This window comes from Balearica regulorum, chromosome 2 (assembly GCF_011004875.1).
Source record: "Balearica regulorum gibbericeps isolate bBalReg1 chromosome 2, bBalReg1.pri, whole genome shotgun sequence".
Classification (NCBI taxonomy): Eukaryota; Metazoa; Chordata; class Aves; order Gruiformes; family Gruidae; genus Balearica; species Balearica regulorum.
The window spans coordinates 43,163,783-43,189,706 of record NC_046185.1 but is presented as its reverse complement, the minus strand read 5'-3'; the positions used below and the strand labels follow the sequence as shown (position 1 = coordinate 43,189,706).

Here is a 25,924-nt window from a genome sequence, read left to right as displayed (position 1 = left end):
ATAGCAAGTGTGAAGAATAAATTGGTAAGAGATAAAATAGCAGCATGCTATCAGGTACAGTTGTTGTGTTTCAGTGGTCTCAGGCACCTGTATTACACTAGGTGAACTGCTTAAATAAGAATAAATTTAATTAGAACACCTTAGTTCTAACACATAAATTGAGAAATAGGTGAGTGTGTCAATATTATCGAATCTGCTGGGAGTTCTAGCATTGAAGATAGCATGGCAAGAAACCGTCCCATCTCCAATGAACAAACACATTGAAAAATAACTGGCAAAATGAAAGTAAACTGATAGTGCAATTGTAGAATTTTTTCCTTGATATTCCGGTGATTCTAGAATCAACTGTTAACCTAGCATGGAATGACTAAATTTGTAAAGTATATATATCTTTTTCCCAGTCATCAGTATTTCTAGGTTACTTACAGAGTAAGCTTGTCAGAGCATGTCTTTGGAGAATCCTAGTGTATCGTGCACATTCTATTATCCAGAGAATCATAAAATGCAAAGATACATCAACTGATAGATCATGGGATTAGGATCCCTGAAACTACTCTCTGTAGCATTAGAACAGGTAGTGTGAAACAAGCAACAGAGCTCTGCAAGGAGGACTGTTCATAAATACACAACGAATACAGAATGTATTTTGTGCTAAGGACTATGAAGGTCACAGAAAATGTTAAATCACATAATGCAATACTCCATGTGTTTTCCACAGCATGAGATGATGTACCAAACAACAAGTAGCAGGATTTCTGGAGTTCCTGACAGAAAGCTGCTTAGCTGAATTTTAGGATGCTTTGACCGCACCCTTTATAACTAGAAGTATTTATGTACTTTTTTTATGTACAGGGAAATGATAAAGAATTTAATTTAAACACCCAAACAGTAAATTTTACAAAGCTTTAATTGCATTAGGCATGATGGCTTTGGAGAAGCCCCGCGTGAGTCAAAAACGAAAAGATTTAAAATGTTATAAAATTCTCTAATCATCTTCATCATTTGCCTGTCTCTTGAGAACTTCGAAACCCCAGTGGCTTTTCCAGGGCATCCTCTTGATTATAAGAGCTATGCTCCTTCGATCATGTAATGGAAAAAATACTGTGTTATTTAGTATATGACAAATCACACCCAATTCAGCTCAGATTTCAAGTACTGAATATTACATAAAACTGTTTAGGAGAAATAAATGTGGAAAAATTAATTAAAAAATTATAATCATGAATAAAAAACAAGGTAAAGTGTCCTCTTGCAAACATTATGCAAGCTTAAAACCCAGGATATTCACTGGATGTATACTTTGTGATGAATTATTTGCCTGTCTCTGCTTTGAAGGTTATGTTGCATCAATTAATGGGCATCAATGGAGGGAAAAGCCAATTATGGGATCAAAGATAGGATATCATATTCCAAAGGGAAGCTGATTGTATTAAATTGCTCAGAAAAGGATTACAAGAGTGATGTCATGGCAATGCTCTGTTACAATGATGGAGCTGAACAGAAAGGATAATAATGGCCAGAACTGGGGGGGGGGGGATCAAACCCATGAAAAGAGGGGAAATATCTAGTACACTCAGTTGAAAATAGTTGGTGTTGTTTAATTCAATGGATCATGGACAGTATGATTACTAGTGTTTGCTGGTTCAAAGGCACTCATGGAATTGATTGAAATTGTGATTCTAGAAACAAAAGGGAAAATAACAGCTTTTATATAGTCTGTCCTGTATTCTGAAAATTATTTTCCTATATATCCCATCCATGCATTTCCTACAAGGATTATAATGTATGTCTTTATGACAACTTAGAAGCCCAGAGAATTGCAAATTTGGGTAGCAGTAGACAAAGTAAAATGTGAGGTACAGCTTGCCCTGTAATATAAAAATAACCAAGTTCTGTAATGTTGCAACTCTAAACCACAGAACGTTATGGATTAAGTTGTGCACGGCATTAAAAGTAGCTGTGTGACACAGTCATGAGGTCCATCTACAAGAAAGAAAAAAATCTGCAGGTAATGATTTTATAAGTCAGTACTCTGGTTCTGAAAGAGACGAAGAAATTATTTTGTTGCCTGTGAAGGAACCATAGTTTAGATGGGTGAAGAACCTGTGTGGTCTCCTCTCAATAAACCCAAATAATTCCCTTTAAGTTTAATAAGAGATGACTGTATATTTTAGGATGAATTAGACCACTTTCCAGCATACACATACATGAATGAAAAACTCTTGATGTGAAATTCTGCCTACGTATTTCCCTTTTCATGGTGCAATGGTAGAGACCAAGTCAGGAATCTGTGAGTACCTGGTAGATCCAAGAGGCATAGCCCCCTTCACATGTGCAGTTTGGACAGCCTTAAGCTCTGTATGCACAATGGCATCCAGGCACGCAGGGCAGGCAAGGCTTAGAGAGGGGACAAGTCTGGTGGCCTTTTCAGTGTAAAGCTACTTCTGTGTGACTGTTGTGGGTACTGTGGAGTTACAGCTCAGGAGCTGAGAGATTCCCTGCAGCCTTGGCACTGTTATATAGACAGTGGGAGGGTTTTCTTCCCTGATCCTTAGAGAACAATGTCTTGAATCCTGAAATTTTGTAGGAGTGGGAAGGCAACGCTTTATGACACATGCCTTAAGAAATTCAAACTGGAAGGGATCTTTTAAGTGATCAAGTGCAATTCCTTCCTACCATTGGCCTCTTTTCATAAGTTCTACACAATAAACAATTCAAGCTCCTGTAAAATGATGTTGGCAGCTTGCTAGTTTTTAAATTAACTGTTCTTCTTCATACTCTGATGTTTTACTATTTCTTATCCACATAACATTTATTAATAAGGGTGGGCAACTCTATCCCAAAATGACAAAAACACACTTTTTACATGGTTATTCCCGAATCAGTGTGAGAATAAGAATAAGGTGCCTAATACTTCCCTAGATGTATGTCTCCACTGTGCAAAGGCATATGAACTAGCTTTAAGCAAGCTAGATCAGCAGTGAAGGGCTGTCAGGTGCAGATCTCTGTTGAGAAGCAGAATAAATTAATCTGTTAGGAGCTTGTACTCTGTCTTAGGAGCTCTGGTCGTCCCAGAGCACAATTGTGCAAGACTAACTTCAGTATCTTACTATGAAGCTAATGGGTGCACAAAGGATTTACTTCCTCGCAACAGTCACCAAAGCTTATGTTGTGACTAGTCTGGGAAAAAAACCCCAACAGTATGAAAGGAGAACAAGGCCACTGACAACATTTTCTGGTCTGATCCTTTGAAAAAATAATCATTACCATTATAAAAGAATAGTTCTATGTTCTGTTTCACTCGAAAATCTCTTCCCACCCTGTCTTTCTTGCAGTTGCCCAGTGAAAGGCTGCAGCACTCCACTTCCTCGTGCTCAGAAGACTTACCCTGCGTGGTTAATGCCATGCAGATCATTAGCGCTTGATGCAGGTTGATCATCCTAGTTCCCACAGTCCTAGGTTGGATGGTTTAACCAGATGTCACGGAAGCCTACCGTCAACAACCAGCTATTGAATTTCTCATGTGGTTTACTTTCATGCAGAAGTATCCCTTCTCTTTTCCAAAGAATTGGCTATAAAGTAATTTCATGTTCTAAATCCAATCATTTTGCAAATGAGAATTTAGTTAAAACTTTCTAGGCTTGTAGTAATTATCATTAATTTTAATACCTCACTTGACTGCTGATATCAGAACCTTTAATTGTAAATTAATGCTCTCTTTATCCAGTAGGGTCAAAGCTTTACATGTTACCTTTTGTCTAAAGAGCTTAAATGCACAGATGTTACTAATTTTAACCTTCACTTACCCTAATGGTAGAGCATCATGCTTACAATATTAATAAGGGAACAGAGAAAGATAAGGGAGACAATCTCACCCATGATCATACCATGAAAAAGAGAAGGATCGATTCTCTCATCACACTTACCCCAGCCTCCAATTCAGCTTTTCCATTGGTTAATGTTAAGTTTAGGAATTCTACAGAGATATGGGAAAAAACTCTATGAGTGAACCAGCCCTGACAGTATACTCTTCCTCATGATATTTGTTGCAGGTTGAGACTAGAGATCTGGGAGATGTATACAAGATTCGGGTCAGCTGTGATGATGTGCCAAGCTTTGAGGGTTGGCATTTGAAGTCTTTTCACTTAGAAGAGCTACACACAAAACAAGAACTGAACTTTGACTGTAACTGCTGGCTCTCTCTTAATAGAGAAGACAAGGAGCTGGTGAAAGAATTCCCTGCAGTCAATGAGGACCAGAAAACTTTACCAGGTAAGAACACTGAGAAGATATAAACAATGTAAACTAACCTCTTGAAAAGAAATCAATGCTGCAGGTATAATACAGCACTTTGTCTGGATGTGATATCGTCAGTGGCTCTATTGCAACTACGTTCATAAATGCACTAGAAAAATGCTGACCACTTAAGAAATTTTAATTTTCCAGTTAAGTCACATATTGGCTTTCACAGTTGCTAAATCTTCTGTATGATTCTAAGTGTGCAAAACTGAACAATATAATTATACTTTTAAAGATAAAGCACATGTTCAAAGCCATGGAAATGATTTATGTTAGACTTACTGTTGAATTACTTAGCCTATAATAGCTTTAGTTACTAACACCAGTATCAGAAGTAAGCCTCATTGTACGAGAAAAGTTTTTTATTTGTTTTTCCCTAAGGAATATTTTTTGACATGCTGAGAGTTTCAGAGTATATTCAGAGATGCCCTTGGAATGTGAAGACCTATAGAAGTACCACATTTGTTCAGAAGTTAGCAGTTACACATGAGATAAAAGTAATTAGAGACATGACTGCTTTTCTAAAGTAAAGTTCCAGAAGTTCTGGTCCCTGAATACTTCAAACCTGTTCGTGACCTAAAAAGAAACTGTAGCATTATGCTAGTTAAATGTGAATTCAGCAGGACTGTACATTAAAGAAGAAATTTGAAAAAAGTTTATTCTTTTTGTATGAGTATGAATACATATGCAATTTATTTATCTTCCTCAGAAGAAAATCCAATCTGACTGTGTAGAAGTGCATTTATACAGGAACGCTATAGAGGCAAAAAGTTTATAGCTCCTGTCATGCACCTTAAATTAATAAGTGCATTTTCTAAATTTTTATACTTATATGTCATGTCATGCATTCAGATGCTATGCTATGTGTCTCTGCTATTCTAATTTCCATAAACTTTGCATAGTGTCTTATTCTTTGACCTGTGACAGTTATTATCTACTGCAAAGATAATTCAATTTCTAACAGTCCCTGAACAAACTTAGGTAAGTTCTTATTTTCCAGATCTTTCACAGTAAAATAGAATTGTGCAGAGTTTGTCTAAGTATTAGTAGCTCTAAGCTGCATAAGTCTAAATTGTCCGCGTCCAATTTCCTCTGAATTTCTAAGGAAATTAATGGAAAGTCTTCACTGAGCTTAGCATGAAGAGATCAGCCTCATAAAAAGTAACCTGATTATTTCAATCTGTGTAGTAGATTTTTTGGTATTTGCAGAAATAAAAGCAAGCAGTAGCCTTACTAAATGCTCTGTGTTGTTGTTTTCTTTTAAGTGCACCTTGTACTTAATCAGCTTTATGTACACTTTTTTTGTGTGTGTGTGTACAGTCTATAAGTATGTTGTCTCTGTACATATTGGAGACCACTGGGAGGCAGAAACTTTTGCAAATGTTTATATCACTCTCTATGGAAAAAGAGGAGACACAGGTGTCAGGAAACTTCATACATCTTTAGCAAAAGGAAGAAAATTTCAAAGGAATAAGGTAATGGCACAAAAAAAGTTGTCTTACATGTGAAGGGGTTAGTACTATATTAAGTGTCACTTAATGCCTGCTCAGAACGTGCAAGAATTTAGAAACAGAATGTATCTTTCAGATATTCACAGCAGAACAATGCCAGTGTGATTTCCTTCCCATACAAGAACATCCCCACATGATAATAAAGGCTCCGTATGAGCACATAGAAAGTAGGGGAGAACCTCTGTGATCATGCTTCTTACTTCTTCCATTCCAAACGGAAGTAGTAATTCTTTGCTACCAGCACAGGTAGCAAAGAAATAAATATCAATGATTTGAAATAAGTTACAGAAATTGTTGTGAGACTTTCGCAGTCAATGATGTTTCTGTAACCACAATACCACATTAAACACTGACTGATTGCCTAGTCAGTAAGTTTAGGCAAAAGACAAGAATTCCATTTAAAGAAGAGAATACACCTAAAAACAGTGTTTCTAGATGACCAATAACAATAAAATTCTTCTCTTGTGTATTTAGACTTTTGTGAAATTATTTCATTAGATAATTACCACAACACTTGGTAGGGTTAAAGTGGCATCAGTAACAAATGGAGAGAATTTCTAAATTTTGTTTCATAGAATCACAGAATGGTTTGGGTTGGAAGGGACCTTAAAAATCATCTAGTTCCAACCCCCCTGCCACGGGCAGGGACACCCTCCACTAGACCAGGTTGCCCAAAGCCTCATCCAACCTGGTCTTAAACACTTCCAGGGATGTTTTCTTCCTAATATCTGATCTAAATCTACCCTCCTTCAGCTTAGAGGCCATTACCCCCTGTCCTATCGCTACATGCCCTTGTAAACAGTCCCTCTCCAGCTTTCTGTGTATATGTCTGGGCTATGCCTATATAGAGAAGATAGAACTCTATGATAAGTATTTTAATCTATCTTTATATAAAAATTTATTTCTTAAAATGTCTTGATTAAGAAAGTTAATGATTTCTGCTTATAATCTGGCTGTTGGGTCCTGGCTATTGTTAGAAAAAAAATAAATCAATATTTTTGTTGTATGAAAGTACTTTTATTAGTAGTAGCAGAAAATCTACTTCTCCAATATTTTTATTTAAAAAGTAGCAGACACAACACATAGGAATTTGGCAAGTATTAAATTTTTTAGAGATCACTTTGCTAATATCTTCTTTTTTAATTGCCCTGACATCTGGTTTGGTAAATTCCTACTATTGAATTAATATTTATATGATGTTAATTATAATCCTAGACGTTGCTGTTTAAACTCCAGTTATTCATAAGCTTGGTGACCTTCATAAGCTACCATCAGGTCCATTTGGTCCTAGGCTGGGCCATATACAGAACACCTGGCTTTTTTACAGAACAAGCAATAATTTAGTGTGGCATATAATTTAGTTCTTTGCATTTCACATTTTTCCTTATCTTGATATTTTTGTTGTCCCTATTCTCATCCCTTCTCTTTTTTCTTACTCTGCCTTCTCCATTCTACTTCCCTTCCCATCTCTTGTCTTTTGCTTAAATTGTTCTCCACCTTCACCTTAACTTCCTATTTTCTGTTGCTTACTCTTTTCTCCATTTGCTGTTTCCACTTATTTTCATTTTGTAACAAAAACAAAAAGACAGGATTTTCTGACTATTAGAGAAGAATTTAGAAGCTGTCTTGGAGTGAACATTCTCTTTTTAGATTTCCAACTTTTCTTTAGGACTGTTAATATATATCTAGGTTTGTATGACAAATTTTAGAAATTAGAAGTACCCTGAAAGATACAAATTTGTTAGAACTCAAATCTTGTCATAACTGTTTGACTGTCAGAAGGTTGAGGTATATGCATTTTAATGTAACATGAAATGATTGTTGAAATGATCCATATTGTCCAAAGAGCAAATGAAGTTACAATGCATTGTTAATGATAAATGTGGAATTCAATGTTAGGTGTAACCAGCGTGTTCTTTCTTAGACTCAGAGGGGAGATGTTATGCTAAATATTAAAAAAAAACCCAGCAAAACCCAAACCCCACCCAAAAATCCCACACCAGAAACCCCACAAATTTTAAATCGTCAGCTGAATCCAGGACTACATTTTCCCTGAAGTTCAAGAATATTTGGGTCCAAACTATGTTTTATTAAGTATTTCCCTTTTTTTGCAGGTGGATTCATTTTTGGTAGAAGCTGTTTCTCTGAGTCATTTGCAAAAAGTGGTCATAGGACATGATGGAGAAGGCTATGGGGCTGGAATGTACCTCAAGATGGTAACAGTCAAGGAATCACAAGACTCAGACAAAGAATGGGTCTTCCCATGGTGGAATTGGCTTGATACTCATCTGGGGTTATGTGAGACTGTTTGTGAGGTTGTGACAGTTGGTAAGCTCTTCTGCAAAACTGGTCTATCTGTGCATGTGTATATATATACATTTAAATTTGGCTGCAGCTCTTTCAGATCTCTATAGTATCTTTCTTTTGTTGAAAATGTGAATTTTCAGTTTGATCTTACTATTACAGAAAAAACACATCTGGTAAGGTCAAAGTTAATAAAATTCCATCCTGTCAATGTGTTGCATATAGAACACTTGCCTTCCAAATTAAATATAGCACACTGCAATGAAAGATTTAAAGCAGGTTAGAGTTTGGGATGTGTGCCTCAGTGGAGATAAATAGCTCAAGTTTTATGCACTACTTGTCAGGTTGCTTAGAATCTCAGCTGAAATCCAGAGAAAAGTTACTTTGGTGAAATGAGCCTAGTCTTTACCTGCGGTATTATTCCACATCACAAAGCAACAGTTCTGGTATGCACAGTTTCTGCTCATTTCAAGCCCACTATGCCACAAGTTGTGCAAATCTAAACCTGGATGTATTTGGCAAAAGAACACTTACAGCAGGACCTTTGGCCATTTAGAACTAGTAGAAAAGATTCTTTCTTTCAGTCCTGTGAAAACAATTCCATGTAAAGTAAATGTTTGTCCAGAGGGAGCAAACCAGATTAAAACTATGAAGTGCCCATGATAAATATGCAGGTACTCAGTTGTGTGGTTTTTTTTCTGAGTTGTAAGTATGTTTGAAAGTACGTTTTACTGAGTAGTTCCTTTCCATTAAATCATTTTCATATCCCATAGAATGGTTAAACCAGAATGAAAATGAAGGATGACAGCAATTAATAAAGAAAAAGAGAGGGAGATAGTAATATTGATCTTCTGAGTATCTGGCAAATATTTTTGTGTGTTTATTATAGGTTTACCTGTCAGTCTCACACTATTACAGCACATGTTATATTGCTAGGGAAGATCTAGTTACAAGTGGAGCTCATTGGTATTATCCATTTTGCATTAGGTGCCTACATGCTACAGATGGTTGGTGCTTGTAAAAGATAAATTGGTTTTAGTAACATTGATTGCTTTTTAAAAAACAATTAATTAGACCTCTAAAAGGTGACTGAATGTTCTTTTAGAAATTACTTCCAAACATGACAGGAAATACCTTGGCATCAAGAAAATACCTCTGAAATGAAATTCTAAACACAGAAAAAACATTAAGCTGTTAATTTCTTGGCAAAAAATATAATAAAGGTATTGATGTGTTATTCTTAGTGAACTGTTGCTATAGATACAACATAACCTGCAAATAGAGCTTTATTTGTGTACTATAAAGGCTATGGTCCTGTTACATTATGCCATTCTCTCATGCTGTCATCTTTCCTCTTTCTCTTTGATCATTTTTAAAGGTATGAGATTGATTTCTAGTCCTAAACTGCCTGAAATCAACATGAAGTCATCAGGTCTCTGGATAATGGACATCACTGGATCTGACTTGAGCAATGAAGTGGATCCAATATGCCTTTCTTTTATCTTCTACGGCAACCTGAAGCACAAAAAGTTGCCGCTTCAAGTTACAGGAAAAGCAATTCAAATCAAAGTACTTCAACCTTTCTCTATTGAAAGAAAAACCTAAGAATCATGTAGCTGATAACCCTCTTAATTCTGAGATAAATTGTTTCTTTAAACTAAACTACCAAATTGATTTTTAAGTCCTCTGTGTAGTTTGGCACAGGTCATCATTTTTGTTTGTAGGTAGTAACACTGTCGCTTGAACAATGTCTTTTGAATGAGCAGATTCTCCCAAAGTCTCATACTGAGAATGCTTAAGTGAGTGAATTGGTCCCTTGGTGCATATCACAGTATATACCATGCTGCAGGTACTGATTTACAGGCTTTGTTGATCTCACAAGAGTAAGTACTTTGTAAATGTAGACTGTGCCATGGGATACTATAGAGCTTTGGGGAATGATGATGGAGAAGAAAGAGTCACACCTGAGACAAAACTTGCAGAAAGTTCATTTTTCTCTTTAATGTAATTTATTTATCCCTGCCACCATGTTTCTCCAGGCTAACTGCCTTTTCTTATGTGGTTTCTCTGGGTTTTTTTGCCTGTCGTTATCACTTTCTTTTTCCTCTTGATCAGCTCCTTTTTACCCACAAGTTTTCTCCTTCTTTATTCAGTTCTTCTGCCCTTCCATCGTTTGTCTTTACTTCCTCCTATTGCCCATTAGCTGAAATGTTAACAAGCGTCTGAGGTCCACTTTCATTGAATTGTGGTCTGCTTCTTTTCTCAATGCTATTGGGAATCCCAATGACAGATGATATTACTTCCCTCTTATAGCTGTAATTCCTTCCCGGTGACAACACTGTGTTACCCTTACGCTTTTCTGGCTTCTGCTCTCCATGAAAGACCAGTTCAATTGAATTTGGAACTGACCTGAAAGTAAACACTTGCAGACACCTCCTCTGCTTCAGGAAGTCCCTGAAGACACAAAGTGCTGGAAGTGATGACAACATTCAAAGGAAGTGTGACTACCACTTGTCCTGTTCTTGTGCTGCTTGTTCCATCCTTCTGTTGTCCTTTGTGGGTTTTGAGGATATGTTTGAATCTTGTGAGAAAAGTGGAAATTTTACCCTTGATTGGTCCCTCAGCCTTAGTTTTAATCTTGGTCAGTTCATCCTGCAGCTGCAGAAACAAATATAAGGCAGGACTGAGAGAATGGGAGCAAGTGGGCAGACAGGGAAGCGGGAACTTCACAAGCCAGCTTGCATCAGAGAAATATACCCATGAAGGCACATCCTGAGAGATGTTTCTTCAGGATTGACTGCTGGAACAGCTGAAGCAGGTAGCAAGAGAAAATCAGGGGGAAGAAAAAAAAAAAAAGGTGAAGAGAGCCTTGGCAAAAAGCCCAAAGAGTGAGTGAAAATATGTTACTTTTAATTTTGGGGTTCATCAGAAAGCAGTCTTGGAGTTGTGAATGAAAAAACTGCTTCCTGGTTCTTCTTCCTGCTAGTCAGGTAAATTGAACGTAATAATTGAGCTAAACAAATAATTGGCTGTTTTTTGATGTTCCTCTTTAATGAAAGAGGAACTAAGCAGACTAGCCTAGGCCATAAACATGATCTAAAATGAGGAGCACCCAAAAGGTTTTCTAAGTTATTTTCAATAACCTCTGTTAAATATAAAGAAATAGCATGAAACTGGAAGTGCCCTGTCAGAGGAAAGGCTGAAGTCAGATCACATGCACTTCTGCTAGCTGGGCAGTATTTGAAATGAAAGAGCAGGGGAAAGAATACAAGAAGTAGAGAATAGGAACAGGAAAAGACTCCTGTTTGCTCTCTTCTTTTTCGCTTACAGGGAAAAAAACACTGCTTTAAAAGCAATACTTATAGTTATCTAAGGCCTTCTCTACTTTCACTTAGTCAAACAATGGTATGTCATAGAGCTGCTGTATTATCACCTGTAGAACTAGATTTTTTTCTCAGGCATGAATGCAAAAAGGAAGATTTTAATGGAGAGCTTTTATATGGAAACATGATGTAGGGTGAAGATGGAGGATCTCTTGGATGTTTCCTCAAAATCAGAATAATTCTCGCTCAAATTTATAGTTAATTGCACTGTTTTTGTATTAAAAGTATTTCTAATAGTGTTCAAAATTTTTAAAATTGACTAAAGCTTCTGTGTCTGCAAATAGTTTACTGAATCAGTGTAATATATATGAAAACAGTGCCTTATTTTGTGTACAAATTTCATCGGTGACTGCCATCACTCATTCCCTGATATCAAACCTCAAGCATCCCATCTCCTCATTCACGTTAGTAAATCAATTTTGTATTGATTGGAAAGGGGAAAAGTAGTAGCAGCTATAAATCTGCCCCAATTCTTTAACTACTGAAGTTTGTTCAACTGTTGTGTACAGCTGTCAGCTACATTGGATCTGGCATAATTAGAACGAGATCCATTCATCTTCTCTTTTTTCCCCTCACATAGGATGAACTGGCAGATATTGGCTTCATATACAAAGTTCAGGTAACTGGCCCACATAGCGAGCTAAAACAGCCATGGCACTTAGATTTACTGCACATGAAGCACACAGGCACAAGGGAAGAAATGTATTTAGCTTTTGACTGCTGGTTCAACCCTAATGAAGACAAATGTGTGGAACTGCCAGCTCTCTATGCAGATCAGGAGCCTTTGCCCGGTAAGCTAAGTCCTTTTTTGTTACTGGGGTCAGGATCTGTCACTGGAATACCAGTATATCTCTTTTGGGTCTAAAATACTGTGTGAGGTTTTCCACAAGGATTTGTTATTAAGGAAAATGATGGTTTTGCACATGCATTTATCACAAAAGAAAGCTGAGAAAACAGAAATCATTGGTATCAGCGTTATGACAGATGCTGTAACTGCTGGCACCAAGCATAGGATTTGGTTTATTTCATGTTAGATGACGTTCCAGTTTTAGCTCTTGATTATTTATTATCTCTTCAAATTAGCGCTCTGTCAGCTGAAGATGTGTGCAAAATATCATCTACTGTGTGATATTACCTGAATCTTCCTACTCACAAAGAAATGTGTGTGACCTAGAAACACAGCAAATTTTTTAAGAATGAAAGAATTGCAAAGACACCATACAAAACAAAGATAGAATTTTTAAAATGTGTTGCAATTAGCTGGCAAAGACATATCCAAGAATATCAATTGCATGAGTGTTTTATTGATGTTGATGAGAAATTTATAGCACAGCAAGTAATATGCCACAAAAATATATCCTAAGCCGCGCGTTTCTCTGTTGTTAGAAACACATGTGAATTGTATGATGCCAGAGAGATAATAAAGTGATTTCTCCCAACCCCCCCCCCCCCCAGGAATATGGAGAGGAGCAACCAATTGCATACTGATAACTTGATCGCTAGCTATTTAAGAACAGGCTTCCCATCTATCCAGCTCATTAGAATAAAGAGGATTGATGGGGATAGTAAAGATCATATATTGAAGCTTTTAGTGACAGTTAAGAGGTTTATTGCTACAGGCTATAGTACAAAGAGTGTTCTGCTTAAACAGAAACTAATAGAAAAAGATGGAAGCAGCCCAGAAAAAGGAATAAAATATTTCATGTGAACTTCTGCACACTATTCTCTAAGGAGATTTTCCTAAATATTTCATCCCATTTAAGGTTGAAACTTGAACAAATAAAACACTGAAGACCTTTTAAATCTCTGGGTTTTGTGTGGGTTTGCATAATTTTAAACAATTAGTAGTCTTATACTGATTTACTGAGAAAAAATAATTTAATCTGTCAGATTCAAAATAACATTGGATGTTGGATGTAATACATCCAATACAATGCTGAATATAATAAGAGCTTGTTAAAAAGCTCTATTTCCCCAATTCATTTATGAACAACTGGGGAAAATTATAAGTCTTGGTAATTATTTTCAGAATTCAAAATTGCTAAATGATTAACTACATATAAAAACTCCAGAAATTAAAAAAAAAAAAAAAGATTTCTAGAAGGCACATCTCAAAGCCCCTATTGTGCTAAGAACCAAATGGAGATACTGTCAGGCAGCATTATCCTGATTTGTAAAGCAATTCAGTTTTGAGGTATGTTAGAAAGTTAAGGTGTTTTTCTTGGAAAATTTCTAGGAGAAAGATGCATATATACTCTTCCTCAAAAATTATTCCATAGATGGGTAGTATCTACTAATCCAGGAAGTTTCTTACAAACCTTTTTGTGGAGTCCAGTGATCTACAGCCGGAAGTGTTCATATCAGTTTTATTCTTTGTAGCCCTAATACTAATACAGTCTAAAATTTCTGTCAGCTTCTTCCTTGTATTCCAGTTTGATTACTAGAGAAAAAATGAAATTAATGTCTTTAATGAATGTCTTGATAGAATAAACACAAATAAAAACAAAGGAATAATTTTGAATTATATCAATCACTGCTATCCTCAGACAAAGCAAACAACAGGTATGTAACTTTGTAGGAAGCAAAGTAAATGTTAAAAACTAAGCATCCATATAAACAGTAACCTATATCAGTAATGTTAATTGCCTGATTGTAATGAAGACCATACTAATATAATCACTTCTGTTCTAAACTAAGTGATTCCATGAGATTTCAGAAGGCAAAAATACATATCTATACTAATTTGTAATCTTCAGGAAAATTGCAATTCCTTTGTTAAAAGCAGTGGCCACTCCCAATGTTTTCCTGCATCTACAGACACATTTGTTCCTTTTTTTTTCATCTCTTTCTTAGCTGAAATATATCCTCTATCCATGTCTCCTGAATATCCCACCTCATCTGGTGGGACATGAGGATGATTTTTCATGCCCAGTAAAACCACAGTTATCAGCTATCACTGTATCTATTCTTAATACTTAAAAACAAACAAACAAAAATAAGTAAAATTTAAGTGTGAATCTCTGAAATTGCTTTTTCTTCCATCTGTAGAAATATTTCTTCTTAAAAGTGAGTGCTCAAGCCTGGACTATAGGTAACTTCCAAGATACAATTATATTAAAAAACAAGGTCAAATTATTTTATTGCATAATTTCATGAGGTTCTGTGGGATTATCTCAGAACTGAATTTGTATTCTGGATATTAGCTGGTATCACAGAAGCAAATAATTTTTCTGACTTTTTTTTTCTTTAGTCTGTCCATCCTAGTATTTGTGAGCACATTATTGTAGTCTATCTGCATGTTGGGCCAAATTATTTATCATGCACCTTTTTGGACTTCGGATGAAAAGACATTGATTAAATATTTGATGAATTCTGTGATAATTTTGCAGTAATTCCATGCAGGACATTGACGTGCATCTTAACATACAGTCATTGCACACAATAACAATGAACATTTTAGAAATTCTTGCTGCTAGACTCCATATTTCTTGATGATTTCTAGATAATTTCTTGATGATTTTTAGAATGCCATTATTTGTGACTGCAGTTGAAGACGTGCACCAGGAATTATATAGCAATAGGAGCTGTTTGAAGCTACAGTAAGAACTTTGCAATAGGTATCTGTCAAAGAAAATATTGAAAAATCGGTGTTACCTTCTCTTTTTAATGGAGCCTACTGACATCCTGCTCTTCCTCCCTCCCCCAGTCAAGTCTGTTAACATAAGAACTTGAAGAGTTTGTGCTTAATATCTATAGTAAGAAACATCTGTATTAACAAACATATTGATCTTTATTAAAATTCACCCAACTTTATGTTTTTACAGTTAATAGATAAAGTATAACATTTCCACTGCTTTGCTAATCACAATAGATCATTATTATGTAGCAGCGTACCATGATGTGTTTGAGCACGGAGAAGTAGTTGCTCACTACATGATACTTAACTCTCTCAGATACAACTCAGTCCAGAGGCTCATATTTATCAAATACTTCCTTTTCCATTAAAGTTAATGGTAAGTTTCATGTTATCTTCCAAAAGAAAGTAGTTTATAGATGCTTCAGTCAGTGTCGTCTTTTGAGTTATTAGGCTTATTAGCTCAAGCATGGCACCAAACTGGCATGTACCATGCTGGCTCAGGCATAGAGCTGGTGAAGTGAATCACACTGTTCTGCCTACATTTACTGATTCAAATTCCTGCTCACTCAGGCATCTTTCTACCATACTCTGTTATGTAGGTTAGATGAATCCTGCACTTTTGACTAGATTAATAAGATCAGATATTCAACTGGCATAAACTGATTTGCTCCACTGTCTTGAGCATACTAGTAGTGTGGCTACATCAGCTGAGGATCTTGTCCTGAACATTTAATTTCACAGAAAGGGTGATTTTAATTTTTTTTAGACTTCTTATGTGATAAATTAGCAGGATTAGGCATCAAAGTTAGTTTTCCACAATTTTTGCCTTAGAACCAATTGAACATTTTAAAAATGTCCCTGCCTACTCTGCTCGCTTTTGATTCTTAGTTGCCTAACATTCATTTAAAAACAAAACTGATTCAGTGGGGAATCATGACAATTGCCTCTTGCATACTCATTCCCCACGTTGCCTTTTTCTATTTATTTTACTATTTTGTAGAGTAGAATTTTTGCAGAAGTCTATTAAAAAATAGCGCCTGTCAGTTAAACCCAACAGCTCTGAAATACAGCACTCTACCCTGCCCCATTTGCATTCTTATCCCTACCATCTTGTCTTTCCCTGGAGAACCTGACAAGCTACAGAGGAGAGCAGTAAAGAAAAGGTCTTGAGAGCTCCAACAGGAGAAGAGGAGTTCATTTGATAGTTCATTTCCTCCCTCACAGTTTTTCTTACTGTTTCCTCTCCTTTTGGAAAAATTACCTGCATTGCTTGATTTCATTACAAAGCTAAAATCACAATGGTGTAAAAGGTTTAACTATAACTCTACATTTGGAAAGGATGTCATTGCATCATTTAACGTGTTCACCCTTGAAAGGCTATGGAGAGTTCTGTGGGCAAATGTTACTGAATTATCACAATAAATTATATTTGAATACATAGTACATAGTAAATTCAACAACGTCAAAAAAGGCAAATTCAAAGTAACACCTTCTGTCCTATCTTTAATTCATGGGTTTTTTTCCCCTTTTTAATGAGCATTAGGTGATCACTTTCAGTTTCGTACTATGTTGGTTTACATCTGAAATAGAGCTTTTATAAATAGAATTGGGAAGAGACAAAGAATGGCAAGGTTGAACAGAACATCTTATTTTAGTAGGTTTTTTTGCTTGGGGTTTGTTGTTCATCTGATAGTCAGAATGGTCCCAAACTCACCCTAAAAACTTTTACTCCACTTCCCGTCATCTCTTTTGTGTTATGTCTTCCTTCATAGGCGTTACTTTTTGTATATTTTTTCACTTAAATAGTGGAAGTCCTTTCTCTGACCCAAAACCTTTGAAAATTAATGGGAAATATTTGCTGTGACTACACTCAGCTTTAAATTATGCATCAATAAATTCAGCAGATTCAGCTGAAAATACTGACTCGGCAAAAGCATTAGATATGTTTCTAATTTTCAGTGTGTATCTCGTTTGAATACTACTTGTATGATTAAATATAAGCTCATGATTAAGTATATTGGTGATTCTGGACAGAAACAGTAAAGGTGATTGTGAGCACTGTGATTTCTAATCCATCCTATATGAGTGATCAGATCTGTGCATCAAACTCTTCTGATCTTATTCACACAAATAACCTTTTGACTTCAAAGAATCTGCTTATATGACCAAGGTATACAGTCAAGGCAACACTCTAGATGAATAACACGGAGTCTTGCCTTCATATCCTAATTCCTCTAAAAGCAAAAATGTCCTTGGCTAAATGCCAAAGAGTCACCTGGACAGCTCGTGCACTTTGAATTATCTGGATCCCCAGCACGAGCAAGTCTGTGTAGCCACACTGAATTTAGTGCAGCTGCCTTGTCTTTCACCTGGGAGTGCATATTTAACTGCCTTGAAGAAAGGGATGAAATATGTTAGGGCTCTAGTCTAGGAAAACTCTTGGTTAATTCTTATTATTAAACATGAGTGATGCCGTCAATTACAAGTACTTTCTCAGCTCTTGGTTTAAAGGATATTTAAAAAAAAAAAATCCCAGAGGAAGTCCCTGAAGTAAATAGTGCTGAAGTGAAAGTTACTTTTCAGAAAACAGGTTTTCTCTAATGTCATCCCCATGTAGTAAAAGATGAAGAGAAACAGATATTTCAGAAGTTTATTGCAATGAGCATACCTTTAGTAGCAGACCAATGCAGCCCTTATTATTTAATTATTCATTTTAGATATTAATTTTTTAATCAGTATGCAAACCCACCCTCTAGAACCCTTGTTCCAGTGATGTGACCTTTTTATTTTAAACATGTAAAGAAATAGCTGTATAAGATGTCACAATATTTGAATTCAGGTCTTTTGATTATAACACCCAATATGAATAGCACCAACTTGTGAAAAAAGCGAGCTGTAAGAAAAGCTTAAAAATAAATATCCTCAGAACACTATTTTTTTTCTTCTCCCTGTTTTCCTATCAATCACCTACGCATGAAAATAAATGACAGCTTTAGCTTCTGGGTTCTAACAATCATTCTTAAACCTACCAGAAATTTCTCATAATTATATCTTTTTAAAGGATGTACAGTTTGGTTAAATTGGGCCATTTCTATGTTAGAATAAATTTGATTCAAGATGTAAACTGTACTGAAAATATCAGATGTTTCCAAGATGTATACTCAGATATTCGTGTATCCTGTGATGTACTTGAGACTGAAGGATGTAAATCAGACTTGAATAATGTTTATTTCAGTGCTCTCTGGCTTGTATCCTCAATTATGAGACTGAAAATGCTTCTTAGTTTCTCCTTGATTTCATGTCTGTCAAAAGCACTGTTTCCTTTCTCTGCACACATACGTTTCCTGGGAAAGCAGACGTTGGACAACCAGCCACGTCCCAGGTAGGGACAAGTGGCAGAGTGAGGCTGGAAGACCTTCTCCAGCATGTAACTGTCACATAGTCTAGATGTTGTCTATATCTGCTTTACTGTGCCAGTGATGAAGGCTGTGGGAGTTGGGGCTGAATGGTTTGGAGTAGTCAAAGATAGCTCAGTACTTGTAAAATGTTGGATTTTAAGGGTGCTCAGTCCTTTAAAAAAAACAAACAAACAGTCTTGAAGCTTGTGATGAAAAAGTTTGAGATTATATATGCATTCTTAAATACATTCTTGGTACATGTGCATTGCTTATTTCTCACATCCTAAATGTGACTTTGCATTTTACAGTGGATAAAAATGGTTTCCTCCTTGTGAAAAATATTAGAAAGGTGTGTTTTACAAACCTGTGTTGCTGCAAGATAATGGCTTTTTTCTTAGGTTGAAATAATGTTTGTGGTTGGAAGTAGAGGAACATTCAGACCATCTAAGTTTAGACTCATAACTTTTAGCATCTATCCCTAGAATATGTGGGAACCCATCAGAGGTGTTTTCTACAGCACCTGCCTTTCCCTGATGACTATGTAAGGATCATATTCCTAATATATCCACCAAAGTTAAATTCCTGAAGTGACAGCACCTGCATTATACAATTGAGCACAGATTTGTTATTGTAAGCTCAGTAAGAGCAGGTTTACAACACTAGGGGGCAAAAATAACCCCCCCAAAAACCCTTTTTATTTTTCCTGGGCTCCTTGTTAAAATGATGCAAATAAGTATCGACATTAAGATTGTGACCTGCTTCTGTTCAAGTTTTCCTTGTTCCCTGTTTCCATGATAAACTCAGGGGCTAAAACAGATAATTAAAAAAAATAACATAGGAGTTTTCCATGAAGTTTCTTCAGAATTAATACAATCTGCTCTCATCTACATCACTCCCCTGTATATTGTCATAAAGAGGCAAGGAAGCAGAAGTTCCACATAGTGGCCACAGATGTCTCTTCTAATTGCCGTACAATGACCACAGCTGGGAAAATCAGGAATGCTTTCCTTTAAACTCAAATTTCAGTTAGCTGATCTCTATTTGTGGGTTATTATACAGTATATGGGAGGTTCTGATACAAAATATGAAGAGTTTGGTTTGTTTTTTTTTTTTTAAATATGAAGAGATAATTACATGAGTTTAAAGCTTAAGACAATCAGGTCCCAGTTTTCTTCTAAGCCACTTCATAAGTGTAAGCTCTCATTTCATTTCAAGGAGAAAATGATACAGAGGGAAGGAAGGAACAAAGAAATATGAATAAACTTTCCAAAGAGCATGTAAACATGAAGTGTTTCTTACAAAGGGATTCCCTACCTTAAAGGAAGGGGGCAGTACATAGGAGATCCAAGCAGCTGGGGCAGAAGTGCTGATTTTCTGGGAGTCATGTCAAAGCAGAACAAAACTGTGTTCTGTGGGTTGCCAAACACGGAGTTATGCAGCAGGAATGTGTTTTGGTTATGTATGTCACCAGGACTGAAGAGACCTGTGCTCCCTGTTCTGTGGCACAGTATGGGATTCAAATTAAATTTGTGCAAGAAGACAAGAAGCATTTTCTCCTGCTGACTTTTTGTTTTTGTATGTGTATTTTTCCTGAAGTTGTGGAATACGCAATCCATTTGCACACGGGAGACTTGAAGAAAGCAGATGCCACTGGTGAGGCCTATCTTCGTATACAAGGAGAAAAGAGTGACTCGGGGAAAAGATGGCTTAATTCAAGAAACAGCCTGATCACTTTTGCTAGAGGGCAGGTAAAACAATGAGGAAAAATGTAACCAAATCTGTGTCTTTTACATAAAACCTTTCATGGACAGAGTATCCAAAATAATAAAGTTTTATATTCATAAAATCATAAAATGATTTGGGTTGGAAGGGACCTTAAAGATCATCTAGTTCCAACCCCCCTGCCATGGGCAGGTACACCCTCCACTAGACCACATTGCCCAAAGCCCCATCCAACCTGGCCTTAAACACTGCCAGGGAGGGGGCACCCACAACCTTTCTGGGCACCCTGTTCCAGTGCCTCACCACTCTAACAGTAAAGATTTTCTTTCTAACATCTAACCTAAATCGACCCTCCTTCAGCTTGAACCCATTACCCCTTGTCCTGTCACTACACTCCCTGATAAACAGTCCCTCACCAGCTTTCCTGTAGGCCCCCTTCAGGTACTGGTAAGCCACAATTAGGTCTCCCTGGAGCCACCTTTTCTCCAGGCTGAACAACCCCAACTCTCTCAGCCTGTCCTCATAGGAGAGGTGCTCCATCCCTCTGATCATCTTTGTGGCCCTCCTCTGGACTCGCTCCAACAGCTCCATGTCTCTCGTGTACTGGGGCCCCCAGAGCTGGACGCAGTACTCCAGGTGGGGTCTCAGGAGAGTGGAGTAGAGGGGCAGGATCACCTCCCTCGACCTGCTGGTCACGCCTCTTTTGATGCAGCCCAGGACACGGTTGGCTTTCTGGGCTGCAAGCGCACACTGCCAGCTCATGTTGAGCTTCTCATCCATCAATACCCCCAAGTCCTTCTCCTCAGGGCTGCTTTCAATCCATTCCCCGCCCAGCCTATAGTCGTGCTTGGGATTGCACTGACCCACGTGCAGGACCTTGCACTTGGCCTTGTTGAGCTTCATGCGGTTCGCACGGGCCCACCTCTCCAGCCTGTCAAGGTCCCTCTGGATGGCATCCCTTCCCTCCAGCGTGTCGACCACACCACACAGCTTGGTGTTGTCGGCAAACTTGCTGAGGGTGCGTTCAATCCCACTGTCCATGTCACCGACAAAGATGTTGAACAGTGCCGGTCCCAGTACCGACCCCTGAGGAACACCACTCGTCACTGTTCTCCACTTAGACATTGAGCCGTTGACCACAATTCTTTCAGTGCGACCATCCAGCCAATTCCTCATCCACCACGTGGTCCATCCATTGAATCCATGTCTCTCCAATTTAGAGACAAGGATGTTGTGCGGGACAGTGTCAAATACCTTGCACAAGTCCAGGTAGATGACATCAGTTGCCCTTCCCTTGTCCACCAAGGCTGTAACCCCATGATAGAAGGCCACCAAATATGTCAGGCACAATTTGCCCTTAGTGAAGCCACGTTGTGTGTATTCCATATAGACATAATTTCCTCTCGTAACTAAAAGGTGATTGTCACCATGGGTAACATGTTGCTTTTAAGCATCATCAGCATTGTGCAACAGTGAAACAGTTACGTTGATGAAGTAATTTTGAGTTGGACTACATATACTCTAAAAGCTCTATTTTAATATTCCACACTTTTAAGACCAGGGAGGTATCAATGCTTTGTTAAAATATGCCTGACTGATAGAAGTGATAATATTTCTGCAGGATATCTTGCCTTTGTACCTACTTTAGACCATGACCTTTTCTTGTTAACATTCCTGAACACTAATGTCAGTGTTCCAAGCAGAGTTTTATTATTGCATGTTTCCAGTTCTTCCACCCATTTATTGCTTTTAAACACGGTAAACATATTTTTGCTTTTTGAGGCTTAAAGGGCTTTTCTTAGAAGAGTAATTCCTGGAGTACTTATTGGCATAAGAACAAAGTAACTAAAACAAATTTTAGATCAAAAGGAAATATCTATTTCAGATCAAAAGGAAATGTCTAGCTGATACTTTACTAGACCCTACTGTTTGCTCTGAGTTTAGATTTGGAAGACTTTATATTTTTGTTTTGAGAGAATCATAAAATCACTGCAAAGTACATAGGAATCTTCTTTTGAGGTGTGAGGGAGTATTTAATTGTTGTCAGCCAACCCAGATTAGTTTGTTCTCTGATGCAGAAATCTAGAGAAATCTGCTTGCAATATGCTTCATTTATTCTTTAAACACGTCTCTGTTTATTTTATCTGATTTTCTTTTTACTGCTAAAGATTCTAGAAGACTCAGTTGTTTTTGTATGAAAACCAAACTAAATCTTTGTTAGTCATTATGTCCTCTGTGTTCTTATATTTTCTTTTTCCATTGCGGAAGAGAATATGCATGCCCAATGTCATATTTGTCAAGAACTAATCAAACTGTTTGCTCAGACTTCACAAAATAAATCTGAAAATAATAATGACAGAACAGTAGGGCTCATCTGGCTTTAAGGAGTAATGTAGGAAATTTTATAGATTAATCTTTTTTGGTGATATAGATAATAGTTACATAGAATATATCTTAAAGATAATACCTCATAGAAATCTAAACTGCAAGACTGCTTGCTACAATGGATAAAGTATTCCTGTTTCTTTGAAAAAAACTGAATTGTCCTGAGGTTTATTTATTTATTTATTTATTTGTAAGAATGTATGTTAAATTTTCTTTAAGAATAAAACTTGTAGAGAAAAATATGTCAGCAATACAACTGACTTCTGTGAATACTCACTCCAGTGGAAATATAACTCATCTGCAAATTCACAAGGATTTTTTCTGGATAATCCAGAGTCTGCGTCAGTTTTTGAATGGGCCTGTTCAGGAGGCTAAATCCTTCATCTGAAACTTTAAAGGGCTTTTCTATATCCTGGGCTATATCACCCTAATCTTCTTCTTATAGAAAAGATGTTGAGTAACAACTGTTTGGGTATTAATTCTCTCACAGTTTTCTTTACTACAACTTGCCCTCAAATGCCTAATTCTCTGTTCTTAGTCTTTGCTCTTTTTTTCTGGATGACTCTTGTGATCAATATGGTTCTCACATTTAGCATGAAATTTTGTATGTCATTGTACTTGGCAGCAACTATGGGAAAAATATGTTTTTATTGTTTGTTTTCAAGCCTCTAAATTGGTCCCCAACTTTTGTCTTCAAATTGCATTTTCAACTCAGCCTTTCCAAGACAATTGCATCTGTTTACAACAGGATAGCTCCTGAAGTCACAAGAAATAGAACAGTCTTACTCATGGAGGTTTTATTCCACAGCTGGTTTCCCAAAAGAATCCATTCATGAGTAGTTTATTTCCAAATCTCATTTCTTCAGGCCCAGTTCAAAAAAACCAAGTGCGCACTTTAAGCAATGTGTGTCCCCAGTGTCAGTGTGCATACTTATGTGAGCTTTTCCATTGATTATGAAGGAGGATGACTGTGCAAAGATGACGACAAACATGCATATGCAAGAAGGTGTATATACTACAAAGATTTACAGTAGGAGAAAAAGGAAAGATTCCATGAGATCTATTCATCATGCAAGCATGTTGTACATGGAAAATTTGATGTATTATTGAGATGATGTCAATGAAAAATGCTTATCCAAATAGCACAGCGGTTGAAACCTTCCCAAGGTTTCAACCCAATACTATTCACTTCATTCCCAATTTACCTGCCTAATTTCCACTTTTCCACAATTTTTAAGTGTGAATTTTAGTGAAAATGCAATTGCTCCAGAATTTCAGAATTATTAGACATCTATTGTTCATCAGTTTCCTTGGGAGTTAGGTTCTGGATCAAAGTAACTTTCAACACAAGTAGTAATTGATCTGATTTGGTTATTTCAGCCCATGAAGGTACTAGAAATGAGCACTTTATTGCTAGTCTGTGTATCTGATGTTTCCAAAATTACTTCCTATTAAATACAGCAGCATTTTGAAATTCATAATTCATAATATTAACTGGATCAAAAAATATCAGTTATAGCATGTAATGTTTAATTACGAACTCAAAGAAACTGGAATGGCATAAACAAGATAAATTTGCTTCCATTGAGATACAAAACAATGACCAGACACACAAGACTAAACTGATAAACATTCAAAAGCAGATACACATTAAGTTCAACTAAATTATTTTTATTATTTTCATATTGCAGGTGGATGTTTTCAAAATCAAAGCAGTATACCTTGGCAAGTTGAACCAAGTTGTTGTTGGATTTAAGAGTCTAAAAAAAGGTCAGCAATTTTTTGAGTTAATGTATGGTAGTAATAATGTAGATTATCAGATTTAGGAGAAGCTAGAACTTCAGAAATGTCTTAAGTTTAAGCGTAAAAATCACAAGTGTTTTTTTAAAAGTTCTAGAAAATTTGAAATTGTTCTCCATTTTCTGCAGTTCATTATTTCTGCTGGACTACACTGGCCAAGTATCCAGCTTGGATTTACTAAAATGTGCAAAGGATTCCTAGTAAATGTCATGACAATGTAAAATGGTAAAATTATATGCAAAAGCTGTCTCCATAAAATTTACTATGTATATGTGTGAGTACAGTCAACAAAGCTTTTGTTTTTCGGGAAGCAATATGACATCACGCTTTTGCCATTTTTGACATTTTTTTCTTCCTCTCCATTTTTAGAAGATGGACATTTTCATTTTAAAAGAGATTTTTTTTGAGGACTAAATGCTTCTAGGTAAAGATAAGAACAGAAAATCAGTTCGTCAGATTGGGAAGGGGAACATGGAAGAAAGGCCATTCTGGCCTCATAGATTTTTTTCTTCTAATCCATAGAAAATGTATTTTTTTTTAAAGGGATTCTGGGTATGTGAGATTGAATGACAGATAAAAAGGTTGCACTTCCTGCACCATTTTTTTCCTGTCCTCCTTCCGACTCCACAGCAGCTGTTGGAGTTAAAGAAAATTGCTTACTTCTTAAAAATAAATAACGGCAAGAAGCATCATGAATTTATATTTTCTTCAATACTTTGGCTACAATTTTGGCCCATTGTTTTTTTAGAGGCAACAGAACAGAGATTCTACAGATATCCTACTTCTGCAGATAATGTTGATAATGGAGATAGGATTGTTCCAGAATATGATATGTCTCTTGTTCTTTTATCTTTATCAAAAAACCAAGACTATAAGATGACTCTGTAGGTTAAACTCAGACTCATAAAAATAAAAACTGATTTGGAGATTATTTATTTCCCATATATTTCCTATATGGTAACATTAAAATGAATGATCAAAACTTCATTAGCTTCAAAGTTTCATTAACTTCACCAAGACTTGCAGTATAACCAAGTTTACCAAGACTCAGAAGTCTGAATCTTCAAATGCTTTGTTTCCGGAGAATCAACACAATGATCTCAATCAAGAGAAAACCTTCAGCTGAAGTTTGTGCCTTATTAGGTAGCACAGAACCTCACCAGAAAGAAAGTTGTGTGTTGAGTGGATTTTCTGGTGACTAATGTGGTAGAAATCCCAATCCTTTTTCCTTTAGGACATTGATAATAACATTTCCTATGGGGCACTTCTTGTGCCTAGAGATCTCAGAAGCCTTTCCATCCTTTGGGGCATTAATAGATCATTAAATCGAATCTATCCTTATGTTTAATTTCACAAGATGTGTAAAAACTTTAAGACTTCTATACTTTGTCAAAAATTTTGGAGTGTAGGGGAACAGACAGAAAGACATACACACACAGGCAATATGTTTTCAGAAGTCTTATTTCTTTAAAAAGTCCAGCAACA

General features: G+C 36.5%; 1 protein-coding gene across 1 annotated transcript in view; it reads left to right on the top strand.

Annotated features, from left to right (window-relative positions):
- The window catches only part of RP1 (RP1 axonemal microtubule associated), a 209,716-nt gene that overhangs the window by 131,196 nt on the left and 52,596 nt on the right, over positions 1 to 25,924 (top strand). Inside the window, exons 33-39 of the mRNA XM_075744095.1 lie at positions 4,053 to 4,272; positions 5,620 to 5,774; positions 7,925 to 8,138; positions 9,493 to 9,683; positions 12,078 to 12,288; positions 20,129 to 20,280; positions 24,331 to 24,409. Of these exons, the coding sequence (XP_075600210.1) occupies positions 4,053 to 4,272; positions 5,620 to 5,774; positions 7,925 to 8,138; positions 9,493 to 9,683; positions 12,078 to 12,288; positions 20,129 to 20,280; positions 24,331 to 24,409 (1,222 nt within the window). The remainder of the gene's footprint in view (positions 1 to 4,052; positions 4,273 to 5,619; positions 5,775 to 7,924; positions 8,139 to 9,492; positions 9,684 to 12,077; positions 12,289 to 20,128; positions 20,281 to 24,330; positions 24,410 to 25,924) is intronic.